The sequence below is a fragment of the Coregonus lavaretus genome (assembly GCF_964263955.1).
Source record: "Coregonus lavaretus genome assembly, chromosome: 39".
NCBI lineage: Eukaryota > Metazoa > Chordata > Actinopteri > Salmoniformes > Salmonidae > Coregonus > Coregonus lavaretus.
Genome location: NC_140026.1, coordinates 16,075,975 through 16,090,335, shown reverse-complemented (window position 1 = coordinate 16,090,335; position 14,361 = coordinate 16,075,975). Strand labels below are relative to the sequence as shown.

Genomic DNA, 14,361 nt, shown 5'->3' with positions numbered 1-14,361 from the left:
TGGAAGACCCATTTGCGACCAAGCTTTAACTTCCTGACTGATGTCTTGAGATCTTGCTTCAATATATCCACATAATTTTTCCTTCCTCATGATGCCATCTATTTTGTGAAGAGCTCCAGTCCCTCCTGCAGCAAAGCACCCCCACAGCATGATGCTGCCACCCCCGTGCTTCACGGTTGGGATGGTGTTCTTTGGCTTGCAAGCAGCCCCCCTTTTTCCTCCAAACATAACAATGGTCATTATGGCCAAACAGTTCTATTTTTGTTTCATCAGACCAGAGGACATTTCTCCAAAAAGTACGATCTTTGTGCCCATGTGCAGTTGCAACCGTAGTCTGGCTTTTTTTATGGCGGTTTTGGAGCAGTGGCTTCTTCTTTGCTGAGCGGCCTTTCAGGTTATGTCAAATATAGGACTCGTTTTACTGTGGATATAGATACTTTTGTACCTGTTTCCTCCAGCATCTTCACAAGGTCCTTTGCTGTTGTTCTGGGATTGATTTGCACTTTTCGCACCAAAGTATGTTCATCTCTAGGAAACAGAACGCGTCTCCTTCCTGAGCGGTATGACGGCTGCGTTGTCCCGTGGTGTTTATACTTGTGTACTATTGTTTGTACAGATGGATGTGGTACCTTCAGGCGTTTGGAAATTGCTCCCAATGATGAACCAGACTTGTGGAGGTCTACAATATGTTTTCTGCGGTCTTGGCTGATTTCTTTTGATTTTCCCATGATGTCAAGCAAAGAGGCACTGAGTTTGAAGGTAGGCCTTGAAATACATCCACAGGTACACCTCCAATTGACTCAAATGATGTCAATTAGCCTATCAGAAGCTTCTAAAGCTATGACATCATTTTCTGAAATTTTCCAAGCTGTTCAAAGGCACAGTCAACTTATTGTATGTAAACTTCTGACCCACTGGAATTGTGATACAGTGAATTATAAGTGAAATAATCTGTCTGTAAACAATTGTTAGAAAAATTACTTGTGTCATGCACAAAGTAGATGTCCTAACCGACTTGCCAAAACTATAGTTTGTTAACAAGAAATTTGTGGAGTGGTTGAAAAACAAGTTTTAATGACTCCAACCTGAGCGTATGTAAACTTCCGACTTCAACTGTAACTCTAATCTTCACTCCAACCTGAGCAATTTCTTGGCTTCACTGACTTTGTCATACGCTGCTGTCCTTTGAACATTCATCTTACCTCCACTCTCTCTGGTCTCTCAGACACAGCTTAATGTTGGCGGTGTCCTTTTTACATAACCAGACAACCTCATTTGCATAAATATTTCATTATCGTCATTGCCGTCGTTCACCATTTATTGTTTTTTTGTTTGTCTTTTCTGCTGGCAACCTCCCCATCAAACAAAATCATATTTTTGTTGTCACTTGTTTTCGCATATATTTATCAGTATTATTTTGCCGAATCATATTCATAAGGGGCTCTGGCAATAATAATGGAATACATGCCGGTCGCTGCCAATTTGTGAGAGTGACTTACCAGGCTCTTCCTTGTCAAGGGCATTTGTGTAGTGTATTGGAAAGCCTGCTGTGTAGTAGTGTAGCTCTCAGGGTCAATTGAGACATGCCAGACGGGGGACAATAACAGCCCAGCTATCACTCCTGGGGATGTCAATGCAGATACGAGCCCTTTAGTTGGCCACGGTCTAGAACTGAAGCATCACTTATCCTACCAATCGACTGTCACAGAGTTGAACTGTCACTGTTGAACCGCCTGGAAAAATAGGCTGTGACATGCCGGGATGTTGCCGGTTTCCACATTTCCTCTGTTCTGTTCTGATAAACCGGATGAACAGAGAGGAGTCAAAATGGCCGACGTAGATAAGAACGCACAAGACCACGCCCCAGTTAACCGTGACAGGTTGTAGCGAGATATCTGACAGCTCGATCTTTCTCCGTCGTCTCTATTTCCACGCTTTCATACTTTCATTCCTTGCTTCCACCCTGCGTTGCGATGATAGCTAAAACTGGAACAGCAAAATTGAAATTCCCTTCATTCATTTATTTCTCCACTGAAGGTCAAAGTGAATAGCTCCCCCTATGGGATGATGACTGGTAGTCTAGAGGGCATTAGTAAATAAATCCCAAACTAGAGGGGAAAGCAAAGCGTGGCTACAGCATCACATTTAGTACTTTATGTCCCAGTCTTATCTGGAGACCGAGCGAGGGAGCATGGGAGATCCCCCCATGCTCCCTGAGTATCGCATCAATCGCAGCCTGCCTTGTATGCATGAGACAGCGTCTGAGTCAAGAGACCAGCCGCTAGCCACTCAGACAAGCCTGTAGGGCATAGATCTGGCTAGGTTAGGGGCATTTTGAGTCAGGAGGGGGAAGACGATGGGGCTGTATTAGTCAGGGACATGATGTAGTTTAAGAGTTTTGTTCTATATGCTTTGAGGTGGCATGCATTGGCATAGTGATGTGTGTGTGGGTGGTGGGGGGGGGGGGATGTATTTAAATACAGGAAAATGTGTGTTTATCAGCATGTCCTGCTGTCTACGTCTTTTACTGTATAAGAGAGTGTTTTTGTATATACAGTACTGTACTGTGTTACATTCCATTTGGGATGTACTGTACATTACTGACTATGAAGTTTCAATTTAATTCCCTTTACACATCAAGTTTGAGAAATCAGCTAACGGTCGCAATCCCCACAACGCTTCCAGCCATATATTTTCCTTTTCGGAAGTCCCTCCGGTGAAGATGGAGGCGATGCTTGGGGAATATGAACACTAAAGCAATATGGGTCAGACGAGAGCCTTGGAGATTTTTCCCATTCAGAACCCATTTAGAGATGATTTATGGGCATATAGCGCTAACTTTGAAGAAAATTGTCAAGCGTTTCATCATTGCCTAAGAACCTCTTTGATCTCCTTGATAAACACCCAGTCGAGAGAAGATCTGTTATTTCACATATTGATCTCGAATTAAGTCTCTATTTCTTCAAATTCTTCTCGAAGACAAATGGGCCCTCGGCTGCACAAGGTCATTGGTTTACTTTTATTATTTATTTTTTTCCAATTCACTTATGTGTCTAACTTCAGGCTCTTTTTGCCAGCTTCTTGAAGTTTGACCATGATGAATAACTCTTTCAAATATAGTTCAGTGGGAGTGGGCCCAGTATGTGTCGATATGACCAGATATATTCAAATTGAGCTTCTTAGCATTGAAAATAAAAGGTAGCTAAGTAATACATTATATTAATGGCAAGATTATTAGCCAAGACATCGTGCTTGACATTTTAGTTGGCCAGCGTGTCCTTAAGTCTTTGAGAAAACATGTAGAAGTTCAATAAGACTGAGATGAATTGGCAGCCGTATTGCTGGACATTTGAGAGTTAGTTTTGACACCAAGATCAATTAGGTATTTTTGTTATGCATTCATACTTGCCTGCAAGGAAATAAGGCCAAACTGCCCACTTACACCCTGGCAGAAATGCTCAGATTACTGCTGCATGTAAGCTAGCCGTGACTTTCCAACTCTAACCTTTGATCTATAGCTTAAGTTCAGCCATTAGGAGAAGAGAACATTTTTACTTGAAGTTGAGCTACATTATTACTGCTGTATACCCAGAAGACATACATTAAGTCCAAACCAAGTTTGTTTTAATGATGACGGTAGTGAGTTACCCTCCATGACCAAAGGTCCCAATTCAATCCATAACAGATGAAGGAAAACTGTACTGCTAAATTCATCTTGAATGTTTGCGCTACTATCTTAGAAAAAAATTGCTATCTAGAACCTAAAACGGTTCTTCGGCTGTCCCCATAGGAGAACCCTTTTTGGTTCAAGGTAGAACCCTTTTGGTTCTACATGGAACCCAAAAGGGTTCTACCTGGAACCCAAAAGGATTCTACCTGGAACCAAAAAGGGTTCTACCTGGTACCAAAAAGGGTTATCCTATGGGGACAGCTGAAGAACCCTTTAGGTAACCATTTGTTCTAAGAGTGTATGACAGGTGTTCACTGCTTCACATCCAACATGCTGCAAAAGCTCTCTGTGGACATTGCCATTGGTTAATGCCTCTAAACCACACCTGTGCTTAGAATATAGAAGAAACAGTGTTTGTGAACCGCAATTGATTTAATCTACAATTCATTGAGTTGCAGACCAAGTAAATCATTTCATTGATGCCATTCCTCAAACTAGAGGAAGAAATTACAGAGCAACAACTCACCATTAATAAATCTGACAACGATAAGGTGCCATCTGTCATTTTCATCTGCCGCCCCACATTGCACCATGTTAAGAAATGCATCCCACTTTTCGCCTACCAAAAGAGGAAACAGTGAATGTATGGTTTTTCTCAAGGTATGCTAGCGTCTTTGAAGACTACTCTGAGACCAAATGGATGCATTATGCATAACCTTGCTTTAGAACAGGCAGAAGTGGCAATATCTTTCCTCCATCAATCTCCCCCCTCACTTTATTCCCTCAATCCTCTGTAATGAAAGAGATGTTGAGAGCTGAGACTGGCGGTGTAGTAGTCAGTGCAGTCTGGCTGTCTTTCATTCATTCCTTCATTTAATTAATTAGGGCTTGTGTGCTTTTAAAGGCGCCATCATTCCGCAGTATAGCCGCAAGGAGGAGAAGGGATTTCAGGAGTGGTGGCTTAATCAGGAAGGACCAGATGTGAACAGGCCTAACCTGGGTAATTAAACAGCCGATAAGATGGCTGTGAATTTGTGTAATAGTGTGACTGTGTGCATGTAGTTTTGTCTTTTATTGCAAGTGGGAAAGTGGGAAGTATATCACTCTGAATGTGTTCATCTTTCAAAGTCTCAGTGCTTGGGAAGAGGAAGTTTCCATCTGTATGTGTGAGCAGCTGTTCCTGCCCTCACATAACGCGGGTGAGAGAGAAATCACTGAGCGAGCAAGCGTGCCCCTTAATAACGAGTCAAGAAGCCGAGGCTCATTTCCATGTCATTTGGCGCCCCACTCAAGCACACAGTGTGCCTCCGCTGATGAGCGAGTACGGAGGATGTTCTTTAATTATCTGGCGAGTGTCGGAAAACTCTGAACTCCACAAACACTATTTTCCCGCCGCTGGGGGTTCCAAACCCGCTGCTTCCCTCAGGTCACTCGACAGACTCGTGCCTTGGCAGGTGCCACACAGACGCATCCAGCGGGATCACTGTCATGTGTCACGCCTAATGATAATTTGCCGTTATGTCTTGCAGTCTTTCTCGTCTTTTGTGCGTCGCTAATGCATTGTTTTTTTTTTCGGTTTGTGTTTTTCCCCCACAGAACATTTCGAAAATCAATGACATTGTGAAGCAGGTGCTGCTGATTTTTCCGCACTTCTGTCTGGGTCGAGGGCTCATCGACATGGGCAAGAACCAGGCTATGGCCACCTTGTACGAAAGCTTTGGTGAGCATCCCCTACACCACCTTCACGCTTAAATACCATAAATACCACACCAGGGAGTAAATTGTTTGGGAAATGTTAAAAATGAATTATGGTAAAACTATTCAAATCAAACTTTTTAACATATATCTATATCTGCAGAGATCTGTATACTATCATTACACTTCAACACACTTATTAAAATTGTACTTTAAATTAGTATTTTTTTCAGTCTTTTAATATATTATACATATGCTATCATTACACTCCATCTGAATAACGTTGTACTTTTAATTACACAATTCCATTTTTAATTTTTTTTATTTATAACTGTAATATGAACAACTAAAGTGCGAAATGACACTGGTGCACACTTATCAAAAATGTTATTTGTAAATTGTTGCTCCAGCCACAACTGCTTTTTGCCTTCAGAACAGCTTCAATTCGTCGGGACATGGACTCTACAAGGTGTGGAAAGCGTTCCACAGGGATGCTGGCCCATGTTGACTCCAATGCTTCCCACAGTTGTGTTGAGTGTGAAAAACCCAGCAGCATTGCATTTGTCGACACAAACTGGTGCGCCTGTCACCTAATACCATACCCCATTAAAAGCACTTAACTATTTTGTCTTGCCCATTCACCCACTGAATGGCACACATACACAATCCATGTCTCAATTGTCTCAAGGCTTAAAACTCCTTCTTTAACCTGTCTCCTCCCCTTCATCTACACTGATTGAAGTGGATTTAACCAGTGACATCAATAACGGATCATAGCTTTCACCATTTTTTTATGTTTTGTATACTCAGTGTATAGGCCTACATACTAATGTATGCACTCACTGTACTGTAAATTGCTTTGGATTAAAGTGGCATATATTATTATTAGTAGTATTACATTACTATGGGTAACAGCAAAGAACAAAGGTTAATCAGTGCAAAGCGTTCCCCTCCTAGATGGAATTAATCATAAGTGGTAGGATGAAAGGTCAAATGAAGCTGAGTAGTACGAGGAAAAGAAAGTACAGTGTAAAGAAAGACGATGTCATGGCTTTAGCTTTGGTGTTGTCTTTCCATATTTTATTCAGAATAACAGGTGCAAACTTTCCACTGGCTACATACTAATGTAACATTAAGTAGCGGACATTTTGGGTTTAAGGTTTGCCAACCACCATTAGCTTAGCTACTTTAAAAGTAGTCCTCTACTTCCACAATGCCTTCACACCATCTTCTTCATACCGTCACACATAGTGCCCATAGATGTTACCACTGCCTTTTGCAGTACTTAACACACTTTCTCCTCCTCTTACGTGTTGCTACATCATTACCAAATAGCAGCTATTAGTCCCTCAGGGGGACTAACATTTGACCAATAACGCGACCGTAGCCGTCCGTCGCAATTCTCAACACAAAATATAGAAAACAAAAGTGGATATGGACACAGGGGAGATTTAGAGGCAGAGACACATGAAAGGCGGGAGCAGAGGCTTTATCTGGGGAGTAGATGTGACAGGAAGTAGCAGTTAGAGAATCATTTGCAGCGGCGAACGTAATGAGGAAAGCAATCACAACTTAAAAGGCTAGTCTGGAGACAGCCTATTAGCGGGAGAATGAGACTGAACACTTCTGTTTCTGTCCATCATCCCTCCAGCACAGAGCGAGAGAAACAGGGAAGGAGAGAGGGAGAGAGAGATAGTCAGTTGCTGTCAGCTTTAAAGAAACATCTATATTAGTGAAAGGGCTCCCATTTAGAATAAAGTGCATTTGTTCAGATATCTCCCACTGACTAAGGTGGATGGCAGTTCTATGAGTGTCAGTCAGTGGACCTGAGCCGCTGAGATTTAGACCCTTACCATTGAGTTCCAGGGGCACCCATCCGACGTGATTATGGTACATAGCAGTTACAAACAATATGTTTGTCTTGATCAAGAACTGTGTTTTTTGTCTCTCCCAGGGGAAGACCGTTTCCAGGACCCCCTCAGCTGGGACATGGTGGGGAAGAACCTCTGTGCCATGGCCATCCAGGGGGCAGTCATGTTCACCATCACTCTCCTTATCCAGTATAAATTCTGCTACAAGCCCAGGCAAGAGTAGAATAATACAATGATATTAAGTAAAGATTGAGGATGAGTCTGCTTCATTACAGTATCAGAGTTGATTTCTCAAAAACGTTTAGACCATTCCTTGTTTATCCATTTACCCATTTCATCCATTTATCTTTTTATTAGCCCAATAATGCATTCGTCATTCGACATCATGTTAATGGGTAACATTGTTAGTGAAATATCACTAAGCGTTGTCATCACTATTCTTTTTAGCTTACATAATTACAAACCACAGTAATGTCACAGTAATGTATCTCCATTACGAAACTGGCATTTTATTGGGAAAATTTTAACAAATTCTCCCATTAGTGAAAAACATTAGGATATACTCTATATATACAAAAGTATGTGGACACCCATTCAAATTAGTGGACCCGTTGCTGACAGGTGTATAAAATTGAGCACACAGCAATGCAATCTCCATAGACAAACATTGGCAGTAGAATGGCCTTACTGACGAGCTCAGTCAATTTCAACGTGGCACCATCATAGGATGCCACCTTTCCAACAAGTCAGTTCATCAAATGTCTGCCCTGCGAGAACTGCCCCGGTCAACTGTAAGTGCTGTTATTGTGAAGTGGAAACGTCTAGGAGCAACAATGGCTCAGCCGTGAAGTGGTAGGCCACACAAGCTCACCGAACGGGACTGCGAGTGCTGAAGTGCGTAGCACGTAAAAATCGTCTGCCCTCGGTTGCAACACTCACTACAGAGTTCCAAACTGCCTCTGGAAGCAAAGTCAGCACAATAACTGTTCTTAGGGAACTTCATGAAATGGGTTTCCATTGCCGAGCAGCCACACACAAGCCTAAGATCACCATGAGCAATGCCAAGCGTCGGCTGGAGTGGTGTAAGGTTCGCCACCATTGGACTCTGGAGCAGTGGAAACGTGTTCTCTGGAGTGATGAATCACGCTTCACCATCTGGCAGTCCGACGGACGAATCTGGGATTGGTGGATGCCAGGAGAACGCTACCTGCCCCAATGCGTAGTGCCAACTGTAAAGTTTGGTGGAGGATGAATAATGGTCTGGGGCTGTTTTTCATGGTTCGGGCTAGGCCCCTTAGTTCCAGTGAAGGGAGATCTTAATGCTACAGCATACAATTACATTCTAGACGATTCTGTGCTTCCAACTTCGTGGCAACATTTTGTGGAAGGCGCTTTCCTGTTTCAGCATGACAATGCCCTCGTGCACAAGGCGAGGTCCATACAGAAATGGTTTGTCGAGTTTGGTGTGGAAGAACTTGACTGGCCTGCACAGAGTCCTGACCTCAACCCCATTGGACACCTTTGGGATGAATTGGAACGCCAACTGTGAGCCAGGCCTAATCGCCCAACATCACTGTCCGACCTCAGTAATGTTCTTGTGGCTGAATGGAAGCAAATCCCCGCAGCAATGTTCCAACATCTAGTGGAAAGCCTTCTCAGAAGAGTGGAGGCTGTTATAGCAGCAAAGGGGGGACCAACTCCATATTAATGCCCATGATTTTGGAATGAGATGTTTGACGAGCAGGTGTCCACATACGTTTGGTCATGTAGTGTATTAACAGGTTGTCATCATTTGGGATTTGAATTGTTGGCTTCATGGGAATGTGGTGAGATTGTGAGAATGTGTGGTTGAAGTGTTTTTGAATTTCCAGACTGATTTCTGGAGAGTCATTCTCCAAGGAGGACGAAGATGTGGATGTGGCACGGGAACGTGCACGCATCCATCAAGGCGGCGCAGAGAAAGACCTGTTGAGAATCTGCAATCTCTCTAAGGTACAGTACCACGGTCTACTACCACACTTACGGTAGCAACATCACCATACACGGTTATACTCATTAGTGCATACCGTAGCAAAACATTTCCCAACGGAAAACAGAAAGAGTTTCTCATTGGACAAGATCAGGTAGTCCCTCCCAGTTTCAGCCTTTGTGCTTCTGTTTTATTCCTAGTGAATACGATCCAGGGGCCTCAGTGCTCAAGGCCTAGGGTCCGTTCAGGACATTACATTACAAAACCTTCAGATAGAAAATAAATAGAACAAATATGATTTCAAGTTTCAATGTCACATGCACATGTACAATGAAATGCCTTTCTTGCCAGCTCTAAACCCAACAATACAGTAGTCAATAACAATGTAATACTAAAAATAACATAAGGTAGAACAAAAACACACGAGAAATAAAAATAAGAAATAAGAAGAACACGAGAAAGTAAGTAAGCATACTATATTCCCTGTTATGTAGCATTGGACACTGACCGGTTTATTTGTTACATTTCTATCTGCAACATTCTGAAGTTCTGAACGTTTACCCCAGCTGTGTCTATTGGTTTCCTCCTCCCTTTCCTTTGATACTTTGGTGTCATTTATCCGTCACAGTATGCTGCAGGCTGACGAGGTGCAGCTGTAGTCACTCCACACTCCACGGACACATTGGGAGTGTGGGGAGAAGTGTGCAAAGGAAGGGAGGGGTATGTATTTTCTGTGAGGCAACACCGATGAGATCTCTCTCTCAAGCTGTGTCGCTAAGCCCAACAACTCTCGTCCCCCCCCTCCCTCGAAGGTTTTCAGAAAGTGAGCATGCGAGTGGTGCACGGCATGCTGGGTAACGGACGCCACTTAATCACGCCCAGATTAACACCCTGGCCGAGGCCAGATGTTCCTCTCTCGAGCTCGTGGCGGCAGGAAGCGTCGCCGCGGCAACAGCCCTTCGTCGACATCTGTCCAAACGTGACATCTCTTCAAACCCTCCCTCGCCATCTCATGCCATCTCACCCACTCCATCTTACCCCCTCTCAATCTCTCACGGACACACTCACTCACACTCCGAGGTAATTAACGATCAAGCTTTGGAGAAAAAAAATGTCAGGACTGGATAATGTATTGCCGCCCACAGCAGACAAGGTGGGCACAGGAGTAACTTCATAAAGTCTTGTCTTGTTTCACAATCTGTAACCTGTGATAAGTTAGCTTAGAGCTATGTACAGCTGTACCTTCCTATCAAGTTTCAATTATAGACCAATCTTTCTTGTTGTCATGCATCTGTTTTTGGGTTCGCTATTGTAGTACTGGCAGTGACACTGACACATGCAGAGAAAGACACAAAACCACAAGGCTCTTCAAGTTGCCTCAAGATATGATTTCATTTATATTGGTTGGAAGATACAGAGTGCCCAAACAAAAAAACAAGGTACCGAGACCCACCCGGTAGGCTCCCGCCTCCCACCACAGCTGGTGCAATCCAGCCATAGAGCGCAGATAACAAATTGATCAATGAGTGCGTCACCTCAACCTGCCTTGGTCTCGCCATAAATCTGAGCATGTCTCTCAAGCGATTGACAGCCCATCAATCATCTGTCAGATGCCTCCTCCTCCTTCTCTTCCTTCACTCAGGAAGAACCGTTTACCTCCCGCCTCATTGCTTAGTTTAACCTCGGGGTTAGCTGTTACCACGGCGGCGTAATCGATGGGGTCCGTTATGACGGCACGTCCGCCAGTTAGCACTAGCACGCCCCGTGCTGTCACAGTGACCTTCCAGTCACTCAGAAACTAGGAGAGAAACTTTTTAATGGCGCACTGCCTGTGACAGCTGTTTGATGTTATAGGAGTCATGTGAGTACGTTATCCATATTAGAACATGAGCTACGAGCGGTGAGACTCAATGCTTGGCAGATACTGTAAGACTAGCAGCATTTCAATTTTACTGTTGATAGAATTACTTTTAGAATTATTTCTGATGATTTAATAAAATGTTGTCATTTGTGTACGAGGGGTGACCATTGTTCACACTGTGTTTACTGTGAAATTGCAATTACTGAAGTGCTGTGTAACAGCATGTTAATACAACAACAACTTAAAGAGACATTTCACAAATAAATACAAGTTAGTCAGATGTTTTCAGACCTCGAAAGTAGACTAATGTCGATGTTGTGGGACGTGGCTTCATCTTGACATTAGACTAAAGGTCTGAAAAGGTCTGACATTCTTTTGATTTTTAAAACACTAGTTTAGCACTTTGTTTTGTGTCTCCCAGCCAGGCTTGTGACCCTAGCTGTTGGGGTCAGAAAATGCAGACTCCTTGCTCTCTCTCTAAACCGTGTGTGTGTAGTCCGTCGAGCGGCATCAGATTTTCTCAGCTGTCTCATCCGATTAACTGGCACCCCCTCGCCACTACCTCGACAGCCATTACGCTGTTCGGGACACGAGCGAATTATCCTTTAACTGTCTTGTTAGGATAGGAACTTTACTTCTTCCAACCGTGTCTGCTAGTGTTGTACCAGTGCTGTGGCGCAGCACGCTAACCCCAAAGTAGCATGCAATCCAGGGGAGTAGCATGTCCAAGTCCACAACAATAGTGTATGCCCCCCGGGCTTTTAAGCAAACATGGTGTACATTTGACACGCTATCACGGCGATGAATAAGACATTGTTGTTTGTCAGGCTTGAACTGGCGCTGGGGGGCTCTTGTTGTCGATGGTTGCATTGCCTGCATCTCAAATGGCACCCTATTCCCTATATAGTGCACTACTTTTGACCAGAGCCCTTGTCAAGTAGTGCACTATAAAGGGAATAGGGTCCCATTTGGAACACCTCCATTGAAAGAGTGGGGATGGGTTGGCTACTATAGCACAGTGTTTCACTGCACCAAAAGATTGTAACTTAATTTCTGCCCCATTGGCACTGCTCCGAATACACAAGCTGACAAGTAAGAGAAATGCTTGCAGTAAGTAGGTGTTTCATGGCCTAATATTCATTCACCTTCATGAGACTAGAAGTACCTTCTTCCAAACATTAATGGAATTGTAAAGGTGTCTCATAAATCCAGAGAGTAGGCTCATACACACTTTTAACATACCCTGGCCTGCCCACAGTCACATACTCATTTTAACGTAGCAATGACCAGGAAGTGAACATAAAACATGCATTTACTCCTCATGTCCATTGTACTACTAACTCATAGCACCTGCATTACATAGATAGGAAAGGGCTGGTCAGAGAAAATCCAGAGACACACAGAGCTATAAATACTTTAGATAGAAAGATAGAAATACTGTAGATGGATAGACATCGATAGATGGGCAGACAGACAGGCTGACTGGCAGACAGACAGACCGGCAGAGCATTTGACATGTGCGTTAGGTCCCCCACTTCTTTACAACCAGAGCAGACATCAATTATCGACCATAATGATGTCATTACAGTATGCCATTATGCCCCCGTCGGTCTCTTACCTAGGGTTGTATGATTCAGACCTGAGAAGAGGAGAAATACAAATGACACAATTATACTGGAATTCATCCCCCAAGGAGAGTAGAGCTGTGTCCGTCCTTCCTGTCGAGTGCTGAATGAGATCTAAATTGCCAGACCTGCCAAGAACCTTGTCAAGTTCTGTTTTTTTTCTTACAAAGAAAAATACATCTAACTTCTCTTTGAAACCACTTCAAACTCGCTCCTCGTGGTCGGCCACGGTAGCAATGTTGCTTGACATGCTACGTGTTTCATTTTGTCGACAATTTCTCAGTTATTTGTATAATCCCGAACCCATTTTACTCTTCTAAGTGTTGGTTTGTTTACCGCTACTCGCAACAGCAGCGCCGATGATGTCGACTCGAGAATTTTGACTTGTTGGAGGAAGGTGAGTGAGTAGCCTGCTTGGGCTGCACCTCTGCGGCTGATATTTGAAGAAGAAGAAAATACTGTGTTAAATGCAAATTCCAATATCAAACAGCGAGTTAGTTTGCAGGCTAGGAGCAGTGAAACCCAGACACATTCTAATCTGCAGTTTTCTGCAAGATCAAGGCGGGAGTCGGAATCGTACAGAGAATACCAAACTGTTTTACTCTCCGTGTAAACTGTCAATGGGTTACTGAGCTCAGTGGTAGACTTACCATCAGGCCTCACATCATCAAGGCCTCAGACTGGCCTCTGCCTGGGGCCTCCCAATCACTAAGTCTGCCCCTGACTGAGCCTCAGGCTCAGATGGCCCCGTAGGCCCAAGTATGCAGTCTAGTGTTCATATTTCATCCCTTTATCCACTATCTTATGTCATGTGCATTAAAGAGTAATTCACCCCTTTTTCAACATCAAATTCATAATCTCCAGCACCATGTGAAAACGACGTGTTTCTATGTCTTGTAGTCAAAACGATAGAAGATAAGGGTTTCTGATGACATCACCCGGAGACACTGATGACATCATCTGGTGTGCTTCATGTGATTTTAACCAGCTATAAGCAGCCCCATGTCTCTTTGTTTTTGAAAGTGGTACATAGCTACGATTGGGCTTTTTGGGGGGGAGGGGCGGGGAGAATTCTATTGTTTTGAATGGCTAACCAACTTATTGCGTTTGGGGCAGGCAAGACCATGTTGAAGTAAGATGGACTGAATGACATGATAGGTGGTGTACAGGAAATACTAGTTGATGAAGGTTACATGTGTTCTGTTCTAAGATATTTTTATCTCTGGTATAATGAATCTAAACAGACTGGAGTGAGTAGCAGACGCCACCTGAGACTAGGACTGCGTCCCAAATGGCACCCTACTTACTAGTGCACTACTTGGGCTCTGGCCAAAAGTAGTGCACTGTATAGGGAATATGATGCCGTTGAGATCCATGTCCAGAGAGGGGAGGCCTCTCGTTCCCTCACCTCTTACCTCCCTCCCTCCCTCTGATTAATTATTCTGTCTGTTCCTTGCAGGTGTACTCAGGGAAGAAGATTCCTGCTGTGGACAGGGTGTGTGTGGGCATTCCAGCCGCAGAGGTGAGCCAAACACACACACACACATGCAAATAAGTCGATACCAAGGAAACCCATTGCTTTTGGAAACATGTACAGTGATAAAATCCCTGATCCATCTCATACTCTCTACTCTCTCTCGCTTTCTCTCTTTCTCTCTCTCTCTCTCTCT

General features: G+C 43.6%; 1 protein-coding gene across 1 annotated transcript in view; it reads left to right on the top strand.

The window, feature by feature from the left end:
- Window positions 1-14,361, top strand: part of LOC311112981 (phospholipid-transporting ATPase ABCA1-like) — a 207,230-nt gene that overhangs the window by 162,400 nt on the left and 30,469 nt on the right. The window contains exons 39-42 of the mRNA XM_084156107.1: window positions 5,267-5,390; window positions 7,320-7,449; window positions 9,108-9,228; window positions 14,151-14,213. Coding sequence (XP_084012233.1) covers window positions 5,267-5,390; window positions 7,320-7,449; window positions 9,108-9,228; window positions 14,151-14,213 — 438 coding nt within the window. The remainder of the gene's footprint in view (window positions 1-5,266; window positions 5,391-7,319; window positions 7,450-9,107; window positions 9,229-14,150; window positions 14,214-14,361) is intronic.